The 26,943-nt window shown below is 44.3% G+C and overlaps 1 protein-coding gene across 1 annotated transcript; it reads right to left on the bottom strand.

The window, feature by feature from the left end:
- Window positions 1-3,435: 3,435 nt before the first annotated feature.
- Window positions 3,436-26,561, bottom strand: MFSD2B (MFSD2 lysolipid transporter B, sphingolipid). The gene is made up of 15 exons (XM_089491864.1): window positions 26,475-26,561; window positions 24,387-24,566; window positions 20,033-20,155; window positions 18,037-18,161; window positions 14,170-14,293; window positions 12,227-12,305; window positions 11,880-12,061; window positions 10,074-10,164; window positions 9,442-9,560; window positions 7,865-7,948; window positions 7,039-7,119; window positions 5,102-5,211; window positions 4,793-4,936; window positions 4,086-4,262; window positions 3,436-3,472 (listed from the first exon to the last, which is right to left on the bottom strand). The coding sequence occupies exons 1-15, from the start codon at window positions 26,559-26,561 to the stop codon at window positions 3,436-3,438; spliced, it is 1,743 nt and encodes a 580-aa protein (XP_089347990.1).
- Between the last annotated feature and the right edge of the window lie 382 nt (window positions 26,562-26,943).

Raw genomic sequence — 26,943 nt, forward strand, 5'->3', positions numbered from 1 at the left:
CACGTTTAGTGCTGTTAAGATGTATTCATGAAACCTGCAACAAAATGCAACCTTACACCCTTTCCATGTGAAGCAGTCATTCATTGGCAGAAAAGCACTCATTAAATTCAATGCGGTTGAGCGTCCTCCGTAAACCTCTCCCTCCCCAGGAATCTTTGCCGAGGCAGCACAAGAGCTGTCCGATCGTAAGTCAGTCTCTTCTCAGGAGATGAAGCTTCAGCTGCAACCCTCATGCCAACCAAACTCTGCTTTAGTGAATCAGCTCAGGTTAGGCGTTCCCTTTGTGGCTGTAGCTGCCTACTTTTCAGGGAATAGCAAGTCTATGTATGATTAAAGGGGCAGTTTTCTGTCACCGACAGCCCCGTTAATAAAACAATGCATATTGAATACTGTGTGGGTAACCCTCTGCTGGTGCTTTAATACGCATTCTTCCAAAATAAATAAAGGAACCTGTAGCTCTACAGCTGCCCTGACAAATCTTGCCACTGATTGGCTGCTAAGTGGCAAATGTATATGGGGGCCGCTGCAGAACCCCCCATACATTCGGAATTGAGGCACAGTAGGCATTTAAAGTGACCTCGGCTGTGACGGCTGCAGCTTCCCTTTAAGTTTCCCTGAGAACCATTTTTCTTTTCTCGAGTTGTTACTTCTTCCGTCTGATGCCGTGTAATTGGATTTGGAACGCGAGGTCATTGAAATCCTATTACTGTTCTATGTTGGGCTCGCAAAGTGTCCGGAAGGGAAGCGTTTCTAGACATATATAATATATAATGTTTTTAATCATCCACATTACACCCCGTTCGGTTGTACGTATTCTGTAAACGGTCCCAGCTGAGCCTATTAAGTCGCAGCTTCCCAGAAGCAGAGTGCGAGAAAATTCATCTTTCCAAACCCGGACGTCAGCGGCTACATCACAATATATGAGAAAGAAAGAGCGATGAATATGTATTATTCTGTATCGATTTATATAGCGCCATCATATTCCACAGCGCTGTACTATCGCTGCAAGAAGGGATTTCAGTACTGTCCGGAAATATCTTGCCTTCCTCTGCTTTTTAACTTAAATATAGGGTCCAGAATATTAAATAGCTTTAAACGCCAGAAGCTTAAGTTAACTGTGTCTTCCTACTACGTCCTCCAGTCAACAGGAACCATTCACATGTCGTCATGGCGATAAGACCACTTTCACCACCTTAGCACCAACTCTATGTCTTAAGAGTAAACCTATAACGTACGACTATAATAATACCGTATTTGCTCGATTATAAGACGACCCCCCTATCTGAATATTAATTTAGGAAAAAAAGAAAAAGCCTGAATATAAGACGACCCTAAAGGAAAAAAGTTTTACCAGTAAATGTTAATTCATCTAAACTATTTTTTTTTTAATAAAAGCTATGATTGAGAAAAATATTTTGGTTTTATTTCCTTATATTTTCCAACCTGCCCCCCAGTTATGCACATCTGCCCCAGAAATGCCTTATACCCCCTATATGCCACTGTGCCCCATGATATGCCTTTTAACCCTATATGCCACTGTGCCCCATGATATGCCTTTTGACCCCCTATGTGCCACTCTGCCTCCAGAAATGCCTTATACCCCTATATGTCACTCTGGCATTTAGAGGGTTAAAAGGCATATTATGGGGAAGAGTGGCATATAGAGGGTTAAAAAGGCATTTCACAGAGCACTCTGCCTCCAGAAATGCCTTATGCCCTCCATTTAACACCCCCCCCCCAAACTTACCGGGGCTTCTGACTTCCCTGTCATGTAGCCGGGGCAGCGTGTAGATCCCACGCACTTACGCTGCAGCCGGAAGGAGGCGTGGCTAGCAGCGGGGGTTGTCTGCGGGGAAGGTCTGCGATGGGCGCAGACCTTCCCCGACTGTCAGAGATCAGAGTTCCCGGCACCGGTGCGGCACACCTCCTTCCTGCTGCAGCGGAAGTTGTCTACGCGAATCGCGTAGACATCTACACGCTGCCCCAGCTACACACCGGGGACTCAGAAGTACCGGTAAGTGGGAGGGGGGGAGACAGGAGGATCCAGGTCCCCTGCAGCTGCGGGGGATCTGGATCTTAGTCGTCTCATAGTCAGACCTATTTGAGGTCTGATTATAAGACGACCCCGATTATAAGACGAGGGGTATTTTTCAGAGCAGTCGGGGAAGGTCTGGCGATGGACGCAGACAACCCCCGCTGCTAGCCACGCCTCCTTCCGGCTGCAGTGTAAGTGCGTGGGATCTACACGCTGCCCCGGCTACATGACAGGGAAGTCAGAAGCACTGGTAAGTTTGGGGGGGCAGGGGAGTGTTAAATGGGGGGCATAAGGCATTTCTGGAGGCAGAGTGCTCTGTGAAATGCCTTTTAACCCCCTTAATGCCACTCTGCCTCCAGAAATGCCTTTTTAACCCTCTATACGCCACTCTGCCTCCTGAATGCCTTAAACCTCCCTATATGGCACTCTTCCCCATAATATGCCTTTTAACCCTCTAAATGCCAGAGTGGCATATAGGGGTATAAGGCATTTCTGGAGGCAGAGTGGCACATAGGGGGTCAAAAGGCATATCATGGGGCACAGTGGCATATAGGGTTAAAAGGTGTATCATGGGGCACAGTGGCATTTAGGGTTAAAAGGCATATCATGGGGCACAGTGGCATATAGGGGGTATAAGGCATTTCTGGGGCAGATGTGCATAACTGGGGGGCAGGTTGGAAAATAGAAGGAAATAAAACCAAAATATTTTTCTCAATCATAGCTTTTATTTAAAAAAAATAGTTTAGATGAATTAACATTTACTGGTAAAACTTTTTTCCTATAGGGTCGTCTTATATTCAGGCTTTTTCTTTTTTTCCTAAATTAATATTCAGATTGGGGGGGGGGGTCGTCTTATAATCAGGGTCGTCTTACAATCGAGCACATACGGTATATAGTGCAATAGCTTATGGTCCTCCGGTTGTTCGTCAAAAACTCCCATCACACTATTAAAAAATATTAGCAGTCTAGCAGCAGCTAAAGGAACGCGAATCCCCTCGCCCCGGCGGTAAAACTCGATGGGGATCGATTCGTTCGAGTTCCGCATTAAAATATAGATTCCGACAAAGCTTTATAAAGAGGAGCGTGTTCTATTATCACGTGTAACAGTTTTGCCGCCTGGATATATTAATAATCATCAGTGAACAATAATATTAATTCATCTGCTTAAAATAATATTTATATATACAAAACTAAATGCTTATTTTAACCAAAAAGCTAAAAATATTCAAATGTTTGGGTTTGTTTTTTTACACAGCTGCTGAGAAAATGTTCCTGCAAAGAGAATTCGAGTCTCTGGCGCTGAAGGACTGCGAATAAAGAACCAGTCCCAATATTTGGATACGATATAAACAGTTCTCTCTGATCCGATGTGCAGCGCTGACGGTACCGGTATGTAAGCGTCACATAACTATAAGAGTTGAGCGTCGGGTCCGTAACCTGCAGAATTTAAGAAATGAGAATAAGTTCAAATATTCACCCGCAAATCTCGGTTTTGACGCAGAAAAGATAAATCTGTCGCAGAGGGCATTGGTTGGATCTGGAAAGGGCTGACGCTTTATTGCCCCCGGATACCGGGGAAGCCAATCCTATGCTTTTCCAAACCATGAGAGTTTGCTCTCTTAGAAGTAGCAACCAGGGGATCTTGTATTTGTTTTTGAATCGACCAATCAGAATCTTATCCCAATAACGGGGTGATCGGGCAGATTCTCAGGGTCACGCAGGATCAGACTGCTTCATATCCTACTCTTACTGAGCATCCAAATTGGATCGTTTTTAAACTTGGAAACTCTGCAGGTTTCACTCGGAGTCTCCAGAGGAAGTGCTGCTTCTGGGTCTCCATCTGTGGAAGCCACACCCACTCCCCTCCTACTCCCTGCCCACTATATACTGTTTGAGGCTAGCCCCACCCCATCACAAAGCCACTCCTCCAGAAGAGCGAAAGCAGCAGCTAGCCCCCCCCCCCCCCCCGTAAGTGCCCAGATGGGAACATAGGCTAATAAGTATGTGATGGTGGATGTCATGGATCCAGTATTGTCTCCCCATGGTGTACCTCATCACGTCCAACGCCATTTCAGTTTCTTTCCGTATGTCTTCGGTGATCGGGTAGAAGACGAGTATCAGGAGCCCCGTGATGATGAGGAGAGCAGGCACTGCCCCGATAAGAATCTGGAGCGTCACCACCACGTGGTGGGATTGCTTGCACGCGCCGCTGCTGTACCCGGCGAACCTGAGAGATGCAGGCAGGGAGACGTGATTCCAGAGGAAGGACTGACAGACAACGAGTGACAGATGGATGGAGATGGCAGCGTTCTCACGAGTATAATAACCGTATTCCCAACATATAATCCGCAAGAAAACCTCCGTACCTTTCAGATGAGCACGAAAAAGAGAAAAAAAACATTGTAAAAAAGCAACGTCATCTAATGTTTAAAGAGGGAATTTACAGGGACTCTCCGCCAGGGCAGTGTAGAAAAGAGGAATTAATGCGACTCCCTGAGGAAGGACTCCCCTGTTTTCATGAAATATAAATGTTGGTATGAGGATTGATACAAAATACATTTTTGAGGTTTTTTGAGCGTGCCAGGAGTTTTTACTTCCCACCAAGCAAAAGGCCAATACCGGTGGACTCACTAGTCAGAAAGAGCCTGGACCAAGTAGAGAAGAAGCGTGCAGGAGTAGAAGTGTGCAAAGATGTCCGACCGTGTCCACATATCACAGACACCGTGGCAGAGAAAGGCTGGAGGAGGTGGAACTTACTCCAGGCTCATCGTGGAAATTCCCAGCGCTATGCCGGCCGACAGCTTCGTGAAGAAAACAAACGTTGAATAGAAAATCGCCTCCAACCCCTTGGCTTGAGGGTTCATCAGACGGAAGTTATCCACCACATCAGGAAGCATGGACCTTGGGAGATTTAACGGAGAGACCGGTCATACTGGGCATCGGAAGAAACAGTAGGCTTCTAATTGTAAGAGTTTCCATTCGGCACAATGTCCCGACACCCCCGACGAGGGTCTTAAGTTATATTATTTTTTTGGAGGGGGGGGTGAAATAATTCTGACCACTGACCATGGTAAGAGAAGTGATGCAGCGATACTTAAACCAGACGTTACAGCAACCGCGTAGGCTACGGCGAGGCTCGGGATGGTCACCAACATGATGGCGAACGGGATCATCCACTGAAATGGAACAAAGGGCAATGGTGTCAGCGTACAGCGCCGGCCTATGGCACAGAACATGGCGCATGGCCTGGGCTGGACTTTCCGGACAGTAAACTAGGCGCGTGCCAATCATTCCAGGGGTGCCATAGGTCGTGGCTCTGCTACCTTCAGACCCGGCCCCGCATAACGTTCTATCTTCTCCAGTCACAAGGATCTATTCAATAGCGGTCAAGATGCCGGTCATGTTAAAGCTTTGACAAAGCCAAACCACAACCAAGGGGTATCATCCCATCCTCCCTTTATCTGCTCTGGTTCCAAACACAAGCCGTGGCCCGGGGTAACTGCGGCGTTATAATTAAAGGACTATTGGCGGAGATAAAATCTTTTTTTTTTGGGGACGTCTCCAAACATCTATTTATCCTGATGCACCGACGCCTTCCCGGAAAACACCCCGAGCTATTCCAGACGGACGACGAGTTAAAACGCTGCAAACTTGCTTCTGCGTAACCCTTTGGGTGCCAAGGTCACTGTGCTGCATTGTGCTTTTGTTGCCGATTCACCTAAAGGGTTAAATAATATTTTGTAATCCCCCCCCCCCACCCGAGGCATTAAATATGCATCACATACTGGAAACTCATTACGAACAAATGGGCTAGTAATATAAAAAATATAAAACAAATATGTGAAGCAGAATTGATTATTCAGCTGATATTTGCTGTAAATACAGTTTCCCGTACAAGGTTCGATGGCATGAACTGTACGGCTGTATACAATATTGTATCATTTTCCTATAGACTGTAAGCTCCCGGGAACAGTGAGCTGGCGGCACCAGTATGTCTTAACCTCTGTTCCTATAGATAGCTTTCTATACGGTTGATAGATCGTTCCGGAATCTCCCGGGGTTCTATAAATGAAATGTTAAGTACCGGTATTGTCTGCCATAAAGCAGTGATCACGGTGCGGCTGTCCACAGGGGGTGGCGCTCGCATATCACATGACTACTTATAATGGCTGCCTCCAGCCCCGCAAATTACACTTGAAAATTGTAAAAATAAGATAGAAAACAGACATTTAGGTCTGTCAGATATTATGTAACGGTAGAGGGCAAACTCAAGGGCAAAAAATTACACAAAAGTAACCCGTATTGCACGTGTACAACAATTTAAAGGCACAGTACAGCCTTTTCTTCAAACCAGATTGTTATATTAGATTAACTTTAAGTGTACCTGCTCTCCTACATATATATAAATATAGGTTTCTATATATTTTAAATACCGGTATATATTTATATATATATATATTTTAAATCTTTACATATTTCTACATCACACTTACCTTAAAATCAGGAAATTAGCTCTGCCCCCAAACGGCTTATTCACTAAACTCCCACAAGCCTCCTATTTCTAAAAGATCGGAAGCTCCTTGCGAGATCTACACACAGTAACATACTTATACACACGCTACCATACTAACACGCACATAGTAACATGCTAACATATATTAACACACTTACACACACAACCTACCTTTGTTGGCTCCCTCAAGGTCCTCACACGCTGGCAAATGACGCCATACCCCTAGCGTTATGCCTGGGTGGGGAGGTTGGTGGAGCTGGGGTTGGGGGCCTGTCTCTACTACTGTTGGGTCACTGGGTGCTTCAGTTCCCAGTGCGGCCAGGCGGGGGGCCAGGACACCAGCACCGGGCGTACCCCCCCGATGGCAGACCTGTGCCTAGCTACACCTTCAGCACATAATATGTAGAATTTATATTTTTGAATCATGCCAAATATGATCCACTGATAACCGCACACATTTCTATATATATATATATACATGTATACTTGCCGAAATCCCAAATGCAGCCATTTTCTTGCCAAATCTTTTTAGAAACCACTGCCAGAACGGGATACTCAGGACAGCCGAGATCTGCGGGCATAAAACAATGTAAACGTCCCCGGAACATGGTTCAACACATCCTCCTCATCCGGATCCTTTGTAAGCTTTCATTCTATTTCTGTGCGTCTGCCATCACAAGACGGGCAAATCAGCTTATAGTAACTTTCTGTCAAACTATTCACCAACCTTCTGACCCTTTTTTAGACCCAGGGTTCTGTTATGGTTCCTAAATGAGGGTCACACTCATAAATAACTATATATTTTTTTTACATTAATGAAAATTAAGCGATGTCAGGTTTTGTCCATTAAAATAACACAGCGCAGACGGGGTTAATGTTGTAAATGACTATTGTGGAAGGAAACGGCTGTTTTTTTTAATGGAACCTCTTTATAGGAGTACAGAGGCCTTTTATAACTCCCATCACTCCTTTATCACTCCCATCACTCCTTTATCCTCCCATCGCTCCTTTATCCTCCCATCACTCCTTTATCCTCCCATCACTCCTTTATCCTCCCATCGCTCCTTTATCCTCTCATTGCTCCTTTATCCTCCCATCACTCCTTTATCCTCCCATCACTCCTTTATCCTCCCATCACTCCTTTATCACCCCCATCATATTCCATATATTATCAGATAGGCCACATTGTGGTTTTGGGGTGAGCTGTAATAGTGTTAAGAATTAGTACTTTTAAGTGGGTAGTGTTGCTGGCGTTGGCGTCTGCGCATGGAAGATGCTCTGCCGCCGTGCCGCTGGCCACTCCTGTACCCACTCACCAGGATGGTCAGCACCAGGTTCTGGAAGTGATCCCTCAGGTCTGCCGCGTGCGTGCAAAAAAGGACAAAATTGCTCTGCTGAAGCTGGTGAATCAGAAACAGACAGTCAACGTCACGCCATACCCACCGAGGCGCTCCCACCGCGCATGTTTAAAAGGAACAACAAAACTCAAATAAAACCATATAACTCGGCACTTTATTCCACCAGGTGGCAACGTTTCGATTTGTAACTGGGTTGGAACGTTGCCACGTGATGGAACAAACACTAAGTGCTGAGTTATATGGGTTCCGTTTGAGTTTTGCACAGCTACCCAGGGGAGCAGAGCCCCAAAACATGAAGAACATGGGGTTCTCAACCTAGACAATCTCACGATCAAGAAGAACGGGCAAAACCCCTGGCAACTTTTTTTCTTTTAAGGAGTGGTGTTCATCGCACAATCATGTGGACATCCACCGACCCCTGGTGGGTGCTAGGAGTCTACGAGGCATGGTCTTCTACAGCTTCATCTCACGGAACGCTCCTCATGGAATGTCCGGTCGTTCCTATCTCCTCAAGCATCTAATCAGAAGCTCCAAGTCTGGAAAGTGTGATGACGGAGGTCTGTCCCGCACCGGTCTCTATTACGCACTTAAATATGATAAAATAGTCATTCGTCGCCGAAATGTGAAGAAGAGAAAGAAAAACTACGCTTCGTCTGTTCTCGGTGAGCAGCTGTTTGCCGGCGTCACGCAGATCAGAGAGGAAACGTTTATCTTCTCAGAAGGAAATGAAGGATTTCGAATTGTAAAAGCGGCAGACGTGGGGGGGTAATGGGAGCCTGGCGCGTGACGGGATTATTATTCACCCCCTCCATCACGTAAATTGCGTGTAAGGAATTCCTGACATGATTTATCGGAACCGTTTCACGCCAGAGCCTGCCGTAGGGCGGACTTACAGAACACGTTGAAGGTTTCGGGCTGTGCCGGTAAGAGGTGACCACACGGCTTTCACCGGCACAGCCCGTTTGTTGGCTTTCGTATCTCTGGTTATCACCTATTCTGCAACCTGGTATATTCACTAAAGTGGGAATTTGCACGCCAACTTCACTATTGTTACGCAATCCCAATGAGTTTCTCCTGCCAGAAGAGCTTGGGTTAACCCCAGGCACAGCTAGCACGGGACAAGTATCTTTCTAAAGGTCGCTTCTCCTATTGCGGCGTCCATCGTTCAGGGCCGGCTCAGCCCTTCTTGGAGAAGCAACCTGCCAAGGTCAGGCCTTTCTCAATGGACGGTGAAGCCTGCGAGTTGACGCTCTCCTCCAAATTATTTAGGATCTCCCTGGTTGGAATGACTACTTGAGGTCTTTATAGGCATTTTCAAAAGAGCCGAACATTGGTGACGAATACGGGCATTTTGGGCACTTATTAAGACAAGTGCCCAAAATCTATAAAGCTGTTTCCAGTAAATATATCCGGTCGCCATTGGTACGCTGACGCGGCATTATAATAGTCCAATAAACCGGCAGAATGTAGAAAAGAAGGACTGGTTTCAGCCAATCGTAAAAGGTTTTCAAAGGGACCCGTGAGATCCGAGTTACCTGAACAGCGGCTGAGATGAGCAGGAAGGAGGCTATGAGATTGAGGTACGGACCGTGCCGCATCGACAGCTTGAAACCCTTAAAAAAGGGAATAATCTTGCCAGAAGAATACACCGGATCTGCAAGACGAAACCGAAGTCGCACATGTTTATCACGTGTATTGTTTAAGAGACCGGCCAGGCGCTTTGTCGATAAACCCCATGTGAAAAAGAGACCTCTGAGTCCCAAAAGCTTACGTAGCTTTATGTCTTTCTACGTGCCAAATGAGAATGTTCCCAATCATCGTATTAAAGTGGTGCTGAGGGGGTTTGTCCCGCGTTTCTCCTTTATGAACCCAAACTTCAACACCCAACAAGAAGATTTAAGGTTATTGGGGAAAGCAGCGGGTGTTCCACGGGGTGTGAATCAATTCACTGCTGCTTCATAGCGCGGGAAGCAATTTACTGGGCGCCGACATATCGCGAGCTATGGAAAGCCACCACCAGGAACCCGAGGGAGAAGCCCAGGAGGAAGCCGGGAGAAGGATTTCTGGGAGTTGTTTCTCAGCTGAACCAGAATTGTATATTCATATTAACAAAAACACGCAATTTCAGGTTATAACCACATTGAGGATATGAATAGAAGTTTCTCACCGCGTCTTTCTTTTACTCCAATGAAGAGAATGGACGTACACAGCAGATACACGCAGCCTATCGCTCCGGCCGCAATCATGTAGACGTTCCTCTAGAGATAAGAACGCACACGCTTACAGAGATAACAGAGTTACGTGTCAACATATGCGTGGTCAATTCATGATGCGCGAGGCTTTTAGCTACAGCTCCGGAGCTAGGGGCTGAAGTTTGGGGCGGCACCGGTTTAAATGGTTGTATCAAGTAGAATGATGGCAACCGCGGGGTTCTTCTGGATCACCCAGAACCCTGCAGCTCTCCAGACCCTCAACTATTAAAAGGACCCCAGCATGTTCTCTGGCACTTAACAGGAGCGTTAGGTTCCCAAATAGATACATAGATATAAAGATTATCATATATAATAAAAGCTGGATTTAATCATTGTTTTTTTTGGATCAGTGGAAGGATCAATAGAAGAATAAATTCCACGTCTCCCCATTACACGCACCTAAAAAACCAACGTGGCGCCATCAAAGACCCAAAAAATGCTTGTGCCGTTTAAAGAAATTGGGTTTATTTTATCTACGGCCATTGAAGAAAATAAGTCTATTATTTCTTCCGTAAACCGGTCTGTTTGATCATCTCTTCGTATCACTGAAATCATCCATAAATAATCAGCGATGGAGAAATGTTTTGGATTTATCCATCACGCCTGTTAATGTTTCCGAATGTTTTATATATGAGCCCCCGAGTACCGATGTAAGGATCTATATATTATATATGAACTGGCGTCAGGTAACGCATGCTTTACAATTATACATTAACTGCTTGGAGGTTTCTTTCTGTATTATATACTATACGGGATCGGCTCTCAGACGGGATCGTGTTCTAGAATCCTGGACTGGGACTCGTGGTTGTGACTTCATTTTAAAATCCTTCATTTTTTTATCAAGTGTCATTTCAGAAAGGCGTAAATTTGTTGTGAAAGTGAGCGTGTATCTCGCGGACAGAGAAAAGGTTTATAGATCAGGAGCTGCTAAAACCTGAGGCAGTGTATTCAATAAACAGAAGGTGACGGCAGGTCGGCCCCATCCGGCCCCCGTCTAGTCGCCCGTTTCTCCTACAGTAAAGACTGAAACCTTCATCAGTCGTTGGTCTGGTCTTATATCAGGAGCCGTACGCCGATCCCATCCGTGTTTAATACCCTCACTGTATTACCCTCTACCACTTCTGCTGGTGGACACCGACAACTCTCAGCCACAGTGGCACAAACTCAAACACACCGTCCTTTCGCAGGCATTCTGAGCCAATCTCAAATGTACTGATGACGGCTCAGTATCATCTACCACACTCTGTACTAATTCACACAGTATTCTGAACTAAAAGACACACACTCAAACTTACACATCACATTCAGCCATACACACTCACGCAGCATTGCCTCTGAAACGCCCCTTCTTGCTGTGAAAATTACCCAGATGTATAATATCATTCATATATATATATATATATTTATACGTTATATATATGAGCCCTTATGACCTTGCAGTTGTGTGTTGCTAAACTATTCTATACACAAATTCTGCAGCAGCTGCACTCCATGTATCATATTTAGCGTATGTTTCTACATATACTACTGGTGATTAATTTATGGGTGATGGATGTTTTTTATGACGCCATTAAATGGTTAAAATCATTTAAAGACATTAATTTAAGACGCCTTATATTTGTCTGGTTAGCGAAGGGTGTGACACACGTCCATTTGTGATGCTATCATTTCTCGTTATGGGACGCGTATGACATCACAGAGTGACAGCGTTCTCTACCTACAGCATGAAGCAGGTCGGGGGATCCCGGGAGGAGGGTGCCGTTGGCCGGTGAGTCCGTGGAATTAACCGTGAAGTTGGTGGTCTCGTTGTTCGTGATGCAGTGGTGGCCCGTGTGAGCGCTCGCCACTATCTGTCCTTGAACCGCTGCTCCTATAAGAGTCCCCAGGACCTCCACGGTCATTCCTGGAAGAGAAAGAGTCACTAAACTGGTCCCAGCACGGCCCTCTGTAACGAACTGCCAAAAGGCAGTAAAAATACGGCGACGGATCTGGATCTCAGCGTTAGAATCGGGAAACAAGACTCGGAATAGTCCAGCAAATAATAAATAATACTAATGCCCTTGCTTACTGTACGCAGTGGTGGAGTCCCTCTCCGCCTGGTCGGTGCTGAGAAACATGGTTAACGTCGTGTACGGGACATGGTAAACCTAGCGGAGAAACCCAAATGTTAGATACCCTAACACAGGGCATTTTAAAAGTATGTCGCCCCAAAGGGGTAAATGTGGTGGATGCGTTAGATGATGACGTAATTAAAGGGGAAGTCTACTGCCCCCAACAGCTTCACCAGCCATTAATACATATTAAAGTTCATAGTCAGTCCTTTCTAATGCGTTCCATTACCACTTATTCCCTCCCCGATTCCCACGAGCTTCGGGGGCTCGGACTTCATAGCATTTAACGCTGTAATCGCTGTTACAGAGAATTTCTGGGGTAATTAGATACCAACAAGGATCAGATTTCTTTGGCTACTTGTCTTCCAGTGTGTTTGATGAGCCGATGTATTACTGGGGCCACCCGGCTGGGCTTGCCGCCGGGGCCAAACATTACCCATCATCCCCCGCAGGAGCATGAATAGGGTAATGTGTGTATATGATATCACGGCACTGGTTAAATCCCAAAAATATGACACCATTTGTGTGTGAGATCCAGAGGCAAATAGTCAATCCCTTTACCATTCTGGGGTTTAACAGAGGAATGTTATATTTCTGCATTATATATATTGGGATTATTTTTAGGGATAATAGCAGTTTATGGGAAAATAAGTGTATGTTGCACTTTCATTCCTTCACCACTAGGTGTCACAAAGATCTAAAGAGTTCAATAGCCAGCGCTGTATTCTTGATCAGTCTGGTACAGCGTGTGTTAATGAGTAAAAGTATCTATTTACTGGTGTTAAAAGCACTGTTACGCGGGGTGAACACATTTGCCGTACATCCTGACACAGAATGTGCTTCTTGGGCAGCTCGCACCTCCAAAACAGATGCCGTTTAAATGAAATCCTATGCAGAATATACAAAGTTTTGGAGTTGCCAAGCGGCTGATTAGCGATGGAGGGGGGCAGGTGGCTTCATGTTGGGTGTTCGGAAACAATAGCCCTTGAAAACTGTCTTACTTCTCTTGCACCATGTGATCATGGAGTATTGCCCTAGGCTGCCAGGTTTGGGGTATCCTCCTATTCCCATCGCCTGCGTTTAAAGGACCACTCTGATCATGTGAAATTCACATTGGAATCTGTTTACTGCCTAAGTACTGTGCATACTGCCTGCATACTGGTGCATACTGCCTGCATACTGGTGCATACTGCCTGCATACTGGTGAATACTGCCTGCATACTGGTGAATACTGCCTGCATACTGGTGCATACTGCCTGCATACTGGTGCATACTGCCTGCGTACTGGTGCATACTGCCTGCGTACTGGTGAATACTGCCTGCGTACTGGTGAATACTGCCTGCGTACTGGTGAATACTGCCTGCGTACTGGTGCATACTGCCTGCGTACTGGTGAATACTGCCTGCGTACTGGTGCATACTGCCTGCGTACTGGTGAATACTGCCTGCGTACTGGTGCATACTGCCTGCGTACTGGTGAATACTGCCTGCGTACTGGTGCATACTGCCTGCGTACTGGTGCATACTGCCTGCGTACTGGTGAATACTGCCTGCGTACTGGTGCATACTGCCTGCATACTGGTGCATTTTTTAGTAGAGTTAGAAAGACTTTTGGTGATTAATACTCAAACAGTTTAAAGCAACATTGGAAACGGGGACCTGGAAAAATGACGCCATCTAAAGAAGAGACTTCTGAGGTCCCAAAAGCTTATTCTGTAAAGTTTACATCTTTTTTCATGCCGGCTCCATAGAAGGTATGAACGACTAAAGGCTCCTTAAAAAATATAGTTTTAGTCGATGTAGCCCACAGGAACACCCTTGTACATATTGTACAAGTGACACAGCATGTAAAAAAGGGTTAACCGCCAGCGTGACTGACATCGGGACAGAGCGCACTTACTGTACTCAAAGCTTGGAAGAAGCAGTAGAAGGCGAGATACCAGACGACTCTTCCTGCGACAAACGGTGGGTCAAACCACAAGAAGAAATAGGACAGGACCAGAAAAGGAGCGCATCCCACAATCCTACGATGAAAGAAACTGTCATGGAACACGGGACACGGGACACGGAACACGGGCACATCTCACGGAACCCTACAAGAATCTGACGACGATTCCCACTCAATGCCCCTAATCTTCAGACACCTGGGGATGGCTCGTTGGATCCACGTTTTATACCCATCCCCAGGAGGACATGCGCGGTGTAAGAGGGCGCTTCTATACTGACCACCGGGACCTCAGCGTACCCCATGGCACACAAAGTGATATCCCACCCGCGACATGTAACACGTTGTAGCCGCGCCGTGGCTCCTGTGCACACGCGCTACGATGAGGTCTAATCTTTAACATGGTTTTGTCCCCCAAAACAGTCGTTGCAACCATCATGTATACCCCCCGGCCCTCCCTGGACAGAGCTTGGATCCTGCACACTTACTCCGAGGATTCATAACGGATATTAAATTCTATGTGCGCTCCACGGTCCACCAAGAATAACTCCATCACAGAACCGTGACCTCATTCCCGTCTACACGCTAATCAGACTAACGTGTTGGAGTTTATGTCCGCGTTCTGTCTCTGGAACCATCGCCGGCTCTTCCAGTAACGCAGTTCAATATTATCATACATGTAGCAAATGTACAGGGGCGGAAGAAATACCATTTCCTACAAAGTGACGGCAGATAAAAACCATTCAGCCCATCTGGTCTGCCTGCAACAAATTCCTTCCAGCAAAGAGCCTGAACATCATGAAATACCCCAAAACAGCTATATAAATACCCCCAAAACAGCTATATAAATACCCCCAAAACAGCTATATAAATACCAGGAAATACCCCAAAAACATTACTGTATACAATGCTGGGAGTTATTACTGTATACAGCGCTGGGGGTTATTATTACTGTATACAGCGCTGGGGGTTATATTACTGTATACAGCGCTGGGGGTTATATTACTGTATACAGCACTGGGGGGTTATATTACTCTATACAGCGCTGGGGGGTTATATTACTGTATACAGTACTGGGGGTTATATTAGTGTATACAGCGCTGGGGGTTATATTAGTGTATACAGCACTGGGGGTTATATTAGTGTATACAGCACTGGGGGTTATATTACTGTATACAGTGCTGGGGGGTTATATTACTGTATACAGCTTTGGGGGGTTATATTACTGTATACAGCACTGGGGGGTTATATTACTCTATACAGCGCTGGGGGGTTATATTACTGTATACAGTACTGGGGGTTATATTAGTGTATACAGCGCTGGGGGTTATATTAGTGTATACAGCACTGGGGGTTATATTAGTGTATACAGCACTGGGGGTTATATTACTGTATACAGCGCTGGGGGGTTATATTACTGTATACAGCGCTGGGGGGTTATATTAGTGTATACAGTACTGGGGGTTATATTAGTGTATACAGCGCTGGGGGTTATATTAGTGTATACAGCACTGGGGGTTATTACTGTATACAGAGCTGGGGGTTATATTACTGTATACAGCACTGGGGGTTATATTACTGTATACAGAACTGGGGGTTATATTACTGTATACAGCGCTGGGGGTTATATTATGTATACAGCGCTGGGGGAGTTTTATGTATACAGCGCTGGGGGAGTTTTTATGTATACAGCGCTGGGGGAGTTTTTATGTATACAGCTCTGGGGGAGTTATTATGTATACAGCGCTGGGGGAGTTTTTATGTATACAGCTCTGGGGGAGTTATTATGTATACAGCGCTGGGGATTTATTATGTATACAGCGCTGGGGGAGTTATTATGAATACAGCTCTGGGGGAGTTATTATGTATACAGCGCTGGGGGAGTTATTATGTATACAGCGCTGGGGGAGTTTTTATGTATACAGCGCTGGGGGAGTTATTATGTATACAGCTCTGGGGGAGTTATGTATACAGCGCTGGGGGAGTTATTATGTATACAGCGCTGGGGGAGTTTTTATGTATACAGCGCTGGGGGAGTTATTATGTATACAGCTCTGGGGGAGTTATTATGTATACAGCGCTGGGGGAGTTATTATGTATACAGCGCTGGGGGAGTTATTATGTATACAGCGCTGGGGGAGTTATGTATACAGCTCTGGGGGAGTTATTATGTATACAGCGCTGGGGGAGTTATTATGTATACAGCGCTGGGGGAGTTATTATGTATACAGCGCTGGGGGAGTTATGTATACAGCTCTGGGGGAGTTATTATGTATACAGCGCTGGGGGAGTTATTATGTATACAGCGCTGGGGGAGTTATTATGTATACAGCGCTGGGGGAGTTATTATGTATACAGCGCTGGTTTAGGTACGGATGAATCATCTAATTTTTTCCTGTTGTCTCTGCTGATTAAACCCGTCACCAAAGCTGCTATTTTAACAATTCGAACCCTAAATATACAGTATTTATATATAACTAGCATTGTAACCAAATAACGCAGTTATACACATTTTCTCCAGTTGCCAAAAAAAAGCATTTTTCACTAAATTTTACATTCACAAAAATGGTTAGACCACTGAAGACGTTTCCTACACAAACCCCTCGTGTTTTGGAAACCGTTGTTATTTCGCAGATAGTGAAGCAGAAAAAAAAAGTCACTCAGAGTGCAAACGGAACAACGCGGGTCAAAAGTTCCGGGAAACAAAGGGGAATTTCGTGAGGTTCTACGGTCCTCCACGGGATAAAGGCCAGCGCTGGGCAGCGTGTTTACCTCGGCTAAATGTGCAGTGATCAGGAAAACGGCACGTTCTGGCAGCGTCTCTGTGCGCTCAGCCCCGTCTCTCCTGCTCCCAGAACGGGACGATTCCATGACACAGAACATTGTCCGTAACGCCGGGAACATCTGCCTAGAACACGCCAAGGATACGCGGCACTTTAACTGAAGCTCAGCCTGAGTCCAGTACTTTATGGCAGGTGGAAAGAGCTGATCCAACTAAAAAGCTCCTCCACGTTTGTGCTTGGGACCATGCAGGTGAGGTGTCCTTCAAGATGTCCTTCAAGATGTTCACAAGGACCTTCGGTATCTGGCGTGGATCATGCGTGACTCTGTCCTAGTGCCACACCACTGGCTGACTGGCCCGCTTCTTCTATTTTGTACCTGCCATGTGGCGGCCATATTCTGGAACATTAAGCCAATGGCTGCCTTAGCGTCAGACTAATTAAAATACCGCAACTGTAACAATATATCCCATAATTATCAAGATAAGAGGAATCGATATCACCGCATTGAGGCCAGCGACGTCTAAGGCCCTTTTCCTTTGGGCCAACATAGAAAGAAAAGTTAAACGAGTTATTGGGAACTCAGTGGTCTCTTCTCAACTGAAAAAGGGACCTCTGAGGTCCCAAAAGCGTATATAAATTGACATCTTTTCCTTCTATGTTGGTTCGATAACCGGCATCAGCTGTGACTAAAGACCATAGCTTTAGGAGATAATTCACTATAAATCATGTGGCCCTTGGTGAGCCTCTCCTGCCAAGATGGCTGAACAGGCCCGGCACACGCTTCAGTCTCCAATTTAATGAATAGTAAATTCACAGAGAGTCCCCGTCCCTCCTTAGACCGGTGATCTACCGGGATCACATAGCAAAGCCAGACATTTTCTAAATGACTAGATCCTTTCTGTTCTGCAACGCGATTGGCCGGCATGAAGTTAGCTTTACGGGTAATCTCTATGCGTGATTTATGATCCTATATTAATGGCTCTACCTTCACAATGCATCCGGCGGAGTAAAAATAAATATATATATATATACCTCTTACCATGGCATAAAGCGGCCAATCCTGGTCCATTTACTTTTATTAATGAAAAAGCCGACAACCGGGTCCATGATGCCACCCCAAGTTTTTCCAACGCACAGCACCAGAGAGGCTTCAAAGGGCGAGATCTGAAAAATATAGGAGAATCTTCAAGGTTTAATACTATACCCCGCACGCTCCACCACATTTGCCAGGGATGGCCCCTCATAAGTCCCGCAAACTCTTCCACTAACTCTTCCTTTAGTGAATAGACCCTTATAGATAGGTTGGAACCAGAAAACCAGAAGAGAAGGTATGAGTAGGACGTTTTCCGGCCATGAGGTAGGTCTCCATGCTGGCGAGGGTTATGGAAGAGGCTCCGCCAGGTGGAACTTGTTGGCCATAATAGGTCTTGCGATGCCAATGTGCTTTTTTTTATTGGCTACTCGATAAAAATCTTAATTTACTTATCAAATTTCATTTATTTAGTTAAAAACAGCATATAAACACCCGGAAGCACGGAGCCTCTGAATACAGGAGGGGAAGAGTAGGTCCTACGTTGGGGATTATTGAGGCCATTACCTGCGGTCTACGTCTGCATTGTTTTCATTTCATTTAATCTAATTTTTCGTTAATTTATTCTGTGATTCTGGTCCAGGGAGGTAACAAAGCAATGGAGGTCCTTGTTGTGGCAACTCAGACCTCCTTTGCAGCTCGGCCATAGCTTCCTCGAGACGCTGGCATTAATGTGTACTCAGGTAAGGTGGGCAGGTGGAGTGGTCCCCATTTAGACAGTGTTTAGCACACGCTCACTCACGCTGCCTCTCTGGTTGGTTTATGTGGAATGGAGCCAGCAGCTCTTCAGGAGCTCGAGGGCCCTGGGTGCGTGCGGAGTGTGACTAATGGATAATCCGGCTCTGGTGGTCAGTGGGCTTTTAGCCCAGCAGCAGCTGGCAAGGCAACCCTGAAGGCATACACCACGCGCAAGAAACACAGACCTGTACCCCTCACTGATTAGAGCGTGGTGATGGGGTATGATGTCATAACTCAACGCTACATAGAGCACAGCCGCTGGGGACCGGACTCTCCGCAGGGTAAGCAAGAAGGGGATTTGAGAGGGTATGGGGGGATATTTCTCAAGAAAGAGACCGGGGGGTCCTGTCCAAGCACTGTTTGCAGATAATAAAGCCACGCTCTGTTAACCCACTTTCCTCATCTCCCCCTCCGCAGGGGCCATAAAGTGCCGAGCTGTGGAATGTCAACATAATAATGGAATTCTGTATCAGGTGTTCAAACAATACTATGTAACAAGTACACAAGTGTTATCTGTCCGGCGTGCTGATCACCTAAATAACACCACGGGTGATCACCTGCGATCCGGAAAGAAGACGCCATTCACCAAACCTGACATTTATATTGACTTAAGCCGCAGTGTCCCTTTCATTCAGATCCTTCACTTTATTAATATTGTATTGATGTATTAATATTTTTATTTAATAATAATTATTAATATTTTTGGGGAAGAATAAATATAAGAATAAATAAATAAATATTTTTTTGAAAGAATAAATATAAGAATAAACAATAAATAAATAATTATTAATTTTTGGGGAAAGAATAAATATCAGAATAAATATTCCCTTACAGAAAAATCTAATAGAATGTATTCAGTTGATGGAGGAAAATTCATTTTATATGAAACATGAAGTTACAGTACATTATTATAAACATAACGAACAACAAAAAGAAAAATAGGGGCTATTAATAATAGTAGTAATAGTAATTCTCATTTATATTTAGATTATTTGTGTTAGATAAGTGGAGCAGCCTCCCAGCAGAAGTGGTAGAGGCTAATACAGTGAGGGGATTTAAACATGCATGGGACAGGCATATGGCTCCTGAATCTAAGGCGAGATCAACGACTGATTAAGGTCTGAGATTTGGATCAGGAAAGAGCGGACGGGATGGGCCGAATGGGGCCGATCTGCCATTAGACTGCAGTAATGCGGATTTAGCTCACCTGTGCTACGTCCAGCAAGTAGATCTGCAGGAAGAACGCGGACGCGCTGCCGGCCACCTGATTGGGGGCTCCTCCGACGGCATAGCACACCTTGCTGAAGACGGAGAGCTTGATGCTGTTCCCCTAGAAGCAGACGGCAGAAAATCGCTTACGTTAAATACTTTGCTATTTCTACAAAGGCTATTTGTACAGCGCTGCGGAATCTGTTGGTGCTTTATATAAAACAATAAATAATAATAATAATAATTTACAGATGATGATAATCTCATTTAAGACAAATTGGCCCAGACTCTGACTGGAATCATAGCCCATGAGATCAGACCAATCCCTCCCATAAGGGCAGAAAGGCAGTCTATACCCGAATCGTACAGAACCAACCGGCCGCAGAGTTTGTGACGTTTGGCTCCGTCTGTAAAGCGGGGAACGCTTTATCTGTCAGTTACAGTAAGCGACATAATGTTGATTGACAAAAACAGCCAAGTTCCCAAAATGTCACAGAGTTGGTGCTGGAGCTTCCAGATAAGAGCAGCTCCCTGCTATCTGCCCCGACGGGCTCTTATTTCACAAGATGACAAGCGGTATTTCAGAGCGTGAGGTCCTGAGCCTGTCACCGCCATACAATATACATATAAACTAAATACTACAGCACATATCATATATATATCTAAATATATCTATATAATTACAACAAACTAACAACCTAATACAACAGCACATGTCGTATACTGGTATATATATATATACAAAAGCACATACCATATATCTATCTATCTATATATAATTACAACAAACTAAATGCGACAGCATATATATATATATATATATATATATATAACTAAATATATATATAATTACAACAGCACATACAGTGATTACAATATTATATATATACAATATATATAAATATAATAAACAGCACATACAGTGATTACATTATATAAATATATATATATATATATACATATATAAACTAAATACAACAACACATATATATAACTAATATTATATATATATATATATATTATATATATATAATATATATATATATATATATATATATATATATATATATATATATATATATATATATATATATATATATATATAAAGTCCAAAATTAACAATTGCACACCAATCACCACTTTTTTAGCCCGGTGCCAAGTAGCTGCAAGAGCAAATCATAAAACATCCAAAAATAGTTTCCGGCACTCGAGGTACATCATAAAAAAAGATGTCCCTAAAGGACCAGTGATGTACCAGGTACATCATTGGTAAAAAATGGTTCCTCGTCACAGCAATACCATGCACTTCTATTCTACAGCCAACCATATGCGAGGACACAGTGAAATGACAATTAATATATATTATTTTTTATGTTTTTAACCTGACCCTAAGGGGTTAATTTTGATATGTAATTTTAACGCATCTTGGGTAATTAGTATGTTTGGGGTTATTTAGTGTGGAAGTGGGTTAGGGTCAGGTAGGGGTTAAAATAAAATAAGAAAAACAAAAAAAAAATTAAATACTTAAAATAAATAACAAAAATATTTAGTTTTGTTTTTAAAATTTGCAATTTGTTTAATATCCATTTTTAAAAAAAAAAAATCATAAAAAATATTGTCTTCTGTATATGAATATGGTTTTAGAAACAAACCAAAAAAAATCTCTAATTTGTGCGGGTTCACTAAATGAGAAAGAAGGAAATAACTGATGAAAAAGATCCGAAAATGGCTCAGATTGTGTAAAAAAACCAGACATACAGAGACACACTCTAAATGTATCACCATTGCTAAAAATGACAAATTAAAGTGACAGTACTGTAAAAAAAAAAAATCAACGATTATTTGTCCATTTAATTTGGCTTTATAATGTGTTATTTATGTGTTCAGTCTATTTACTAAAATACTTCATTATTTAAGCAGAAACCCGTATGCAGACATCCTGAAATGCACATTGACTGTTAAATTCACGGTATATTAAACCAGGCTCTATTTGCTGATAGCGTCCCTTTAACTAAAATAAGGCATCTGGATAAAAAGCACAATGAAATAATCGGGTTTTCTATAAATTTGGCCCGATGAGAAATCAATGGAACTGCAGCATAATTAGTTATTAAAAAGTTATGAATTCTGTGTATATATTTTATATATATATATATATATATATATATATATATATATATTAATTATTATGACTTAAAATATTATTATTTTTATTATCTTATTATTTTATTATATTATTATATAATATTATTATTTTTTATATTATTAAATTATTATATGTTAGAATGGATGAAAAAAAGGATTTGTTTAAATTGGCGTGCTAATTAGCTCCAGGCATGTCCTTTTAGGCGCACCTGGCAAGGGTAGGCACACGGACAGAGTCAGGGGCCGTGACAAAGCGTAGGTCTTCAGGGACACTTGGTCCAATATCTGTCATAAACCCCATAGCTCCCTACGCCTATTAATAAGTCCTGTGGGCTAATAACTGAGTAAACAGGAATTAAATCCTTGCACCCATCCGAATAATGATCCCCGTAGATATTATCCGCTATTCACTTGATTCTGAAATTACCCTAAATCGGCAATAATAAATGGAAAAAACCCAACAATTTTTACACAAGGCATCTTCATTTGTTTGATGCGCTTTAGTATTATTTATTAGTTAATGATTTATTTAGGACCGTCATATTCCATAGCGCAGTACAATGGGATATCTGTATTCCTGTATATATATATATATATATAAGTCCAAAAATATATATATATATCGTGTAATGATGTTAATCAGTCGTTGGTCTCGTCTTAGTAAGCTGTATGGCTATCCCATCACTGTATTACATGCTACCACCCCTGCTGGGAGGCTGTTCCACTCATTTTACAGAGATCAGCATCTGTTTAACTCTTTTAGTCCCAGAGGGTGCATTAGTAAACCTTGCCTTACTTACCCTGTTGGAATAAAGGGTTAAGCAAATGCACCAACCTATATTTATATTATATCTGAAATACAAATTAGGGGGGGCTTAGTTCTCTGCATGAAACCAACATAACATCAGGGCAGAAAGTGACAGTGATAATAATATATCACATCTAGTATTTATTTACACATCCATGGGGGGCAACTAGGAGGGGTAAGTGATGCCGCAGTGTAGGGTCCCCTGTAAGCATGCACATTCTACATACATACGTACACATACACACATATGTACATACATACATACATACATACACATACATAAGTACACACACACATACATACACATATGTACATACATACATACATACATATACATGTACATATATAATGAAAGCTTATTGTTGAGGGGTACTTTAACAAGAAGTTAATTATACTAAAATATGAATAAAGGTATATCTAGCGAGTATATATGATGTATAAGTATTTCTAGCGAGTATATATGATGTATAAGGATATCTAGCGAGTATATATGATGTATAAGTATTTCTAGCGAGTATATATGATGTATAAGTATATATAGCAAGTATATATGTTGTATAAGTATTTCTAGCGAGTATATATGATGTATAAGGATATCTAGCGAGTATATATGATGTATAAGGATATCTAGCGAGTATATATGATGTATAAGTATATATAGCAAGTATATATGATGTATAAGTATATCTAGCGAGTATATATGATGTATAAGTATTTCTAGCGAGTATATATGATGTATAAGTATTTCTAGCGAGTATATATGATGTATAAGTATTTCTAGCGAGTATATATGATGTATAAGTATATCTAGCGAGTATATATGATGTATAAGTATATCTAGCGAGTATATATGATGTATAAGTATTTCTAGCGAGTATATATGATGTATAAGTATATCTAGCGAGTATATATGATGTATAAGGATATATATATAGTGAGTATATAGCGTGAACGTATATAGTAAGTATATATAGTAAATATATATGGTCAGTATATAGTGTATATATATATTTATAGTGAGTATATATAGAGTATGTATAGTAAATATATGTATAGTACATATACAGTCAGTATATATATAGTGAGTAAATATGATAAGATATATAGTAAAAAGTATGTATTTAACACTAATGTCTGAATGGCTGATTTAGTAACATGAACCAGGCTGCTATGGGTAATAGGAATATATGGGAGTTATAGAGCAGTCATTGTACAGCGCTGCGGAGTATAATGGCGCTATATGGTCCGATAATAATAATAATAATAGCGGGCGAGTTATTAGTAACCGGGGTGTTCTCCAGCAGGCAGCCACCTAGTACCGGCACTCCAGCTGCTGCAGACTCTAACTCCCAGTACGCTTGGCCAGCCGGCGGCGTGCTCAGCGGTTGCGTGCTCTCACCTGCCGTGCTGGCTGCGGACTCTTGCAGTTGGCGGTGACCGTGCTGAGCGGGGGCTGCCGGGCTCTCTCGTCCATGTCAGGGGCAGAGTGCGCGGCTCCCGGGCGGTCCGCAAGCAGCCAGCACAGGGGGCGGGGCAGGGGGCGGCACACCAGCCGGCAACGGTGCGACCTGTCCCGGGACTGTCATCCACAGGTATCCGAACCATTAACGCACAGCGGTGTGCCTCTCCGCGCCACTCTCCGCAATCCTAACACGCGTTATCCTCACGCTGCAGGTCTCCACATGTGCTGCCCCGAAACCTTGTCATACCCCTGGATCCTACACCGCCTCAACACACCACTGCTTTCCTACCCCATCTCATCTACACCACTGCTTTCCTACCCCATCTCATCTACACCACTGCTTTCCTACCCCATCTCATCTACACCACTGCTTTCCTACCCCATCTCATCTACACCACTGCTTTCCTACCCCATCTCATCTACACCACTGCTTTCTTACCGCATCTCATCTACACCACTGCTTTCTTACCCCATCTCAGCTACACCACTGCTTTCCTACCCCATCTCATCTACACTAGCTGCTTCTGGAGTCCGTCTACTGCCCCTTCCTCCTCCACTCCATGCGCAACCCGCCTTTTTTTCTCATTATTTTAATGGCTTTTCCTGACTATTTCCCTGTGTACTGCCCCCTCTCCCTGTGTACTGCCCCCTCTGCCTGTCCCCCTCTCCCTGTGTACTGCCCCCTCTGCCTGTCCCCCTTTCCCTGTGTACTGCCCCCTCTGCCTGTGTACTGCCCCCTCTGCTTGTCCCCCTCTCCCTGTGTACTGCCCCCTCTCCCTGTGTACAGCCTCCTCTACCTGTCCCCCTCTCCCTGTATACTGCCCTTCTCCCTGTCCCGCTCTCCCTGTGTACAGTCTCCTTTGCCTGCCCCCCTCTCCCTGTAATGCCTCCTCTGCCTGCCCCCTCTCCCTGTGTACTGCCCCCTCTGCTTGTCCCCCTCTCCCTGTGTACTGCTCTCCCTGTGTACTGCCTCCTCTGCCTGTCCCGCTCCCTGTGTACTGCCTCCTCTGCCTGTCCCCCCTCTCCCTGTACTGCCTCCTCTGCTTGTCCCCCTCTCCGTGTACTGCCCCTCTGCCTGTCCCCCTCTCCCTGTACTGCCTCCTCTGCTTGTCCCCCTCTCCCTGTGTACTGCCCCCATCTCTATTCTTCTCCTTCAGACTGTTCTCTCTCTTGCCTCTCTGTATTGTCCTAAATAAGCTACTTTTGGTTCTTCACCTTGTCACCTGCCCTGTGCCTGGTCATGTTGGTGGGGTATTCAGAATGAGGGAATTTGGTTTTTACCCCAAATTCCCAATAGTTGGGCGTCCCATAAGTCAGAGTACCGGCCAACCAGCCCTTTCTCTTTAGCAGGGTCAGCGCCTCTTTAATAAAACAAATGATTCCATCTGAAGAAGATACCTCTGAGGTCCATTAAAGGTGTCAACTTCAACAAAGAATGTTTGCGAGGTGACGAGGGCACCACAGGGTTCTACAGCCCTAAAGGCACAAGACATAATACCCTGCCCCGGGGGCCGATTATGGCCGGAATAGCTCAGTAGTTGTGGGCCATCTCACCAGGGCTTCGCTTTGTCTACAGTCTGTGGTCATGCAGTATCCGTCCCGCAGGGAAGCTGTAGATTAATTCCTGGGGGGTCCATGAATAACCCCCCTGAATACACACAAACTAACGTGAGCTCCTGCCATCCGACAGCTCATGAGGTCACGTGCGGGTCTGACCACGTCACAGAGGCAGCACCGACGTTACAACATGACCGGGACGCTGGCCGGGACTGCTGCCTCCTAGTCAGGGCTCCATAATCCCTTTCAGGTCATTAAATAGAGAGCGGACTGGCCAACATTAACACATTAAAGTGGACATTGCATTCTGGGATCCCATCAAGCTGGCACTGAGCATGCGCAGAAGACCAACATGGGAAAGAACCGTCACGAAGAGATCACACATCCGAGCGTTCTCAGAGTGTGACCACGTGGACTTTACGTGGCAGGGAGAAGAGATAATGTGGTCCCCGCGGTCTCTCCTTTCACCTCTTGTGGAGTTTCTACAGAGAGCAGCCGGGTCATCTCGGGAACGTATAACGCCGTCCAGCAGCTGATGGACAGCCTCTTGCGCATGGGCGCCGGTTTCTATACCGCTGTGTACATACGGAGGCTAGGATACAAGGCATGGTTCATTCTGAGGTTACAGCTCTTATCGGCTGTCCTCATGAGTCCTCACGGCATATCTTTATCTGGAGATCCCGCACTACAGCGGGTTACATCGTCTTATCTGCCGGCTGCACCAGGAAGACCTCCAAGAGATAGAGCCGAGCCCCTTCAATGCCTGCGATAGCTGTGCGGCCCCTTCACACCTCGATCAATCAGACTTTATGCTCAGCGCAGGGGGGGGTCCCAGATAAAATGTACTGTGAACCTGCCGGGGCCATCATCTTGACGCAATACACAGGGGTGGCTGTTGATGACATCACATAAGCATCATCGTACTTCTCTCATCACC

Source organism: Sceloporus occidentalis, unplaced genomic scaffold (assembly GCF_023333645.1).
Source record: "Sceloporus occidentalis isolate IW3139 unplaced genomic scaffold, rSceOcc1.0.p SCAF_52, whole genome shotgun sequence".
Taxonomy (NCBI): domain Eukaryota; kingdom Metazoa; phylum Chordata; class Lepidosauria; order Squamata; family Phrynosomatidae; genus Sceloporus; species Sceloporus occidentalis.

What these genes read in the sequence shown, in the direction of transcription:
- MFSD2B (XM_089491864.1), bottom strand. Translation starts at nt 26,561, where the DNA reads ATGCGCAAGAGGCTGTCCATCAGCTGCTGGACGGCGTTATACGTTCCC. An exon ending in CTGTAGAAACTCCACAAGAG is followed by an intron (nt 24,567 to 26,474) that starts GTGAAAGGAGAG and finishes TGTGGATGACAG; the next exon opens with TCCCGGGACAGGTCGCACCG. An exon ending in ACTTGCTGGACGTAGCACAG is followed by an intron (nt 18,162 to 20,032) that starts GTGAGCTAAATC and finishes TATATTTTTCAG; the next exon opens with ATCTCGCCCTTTGAAGCCTC.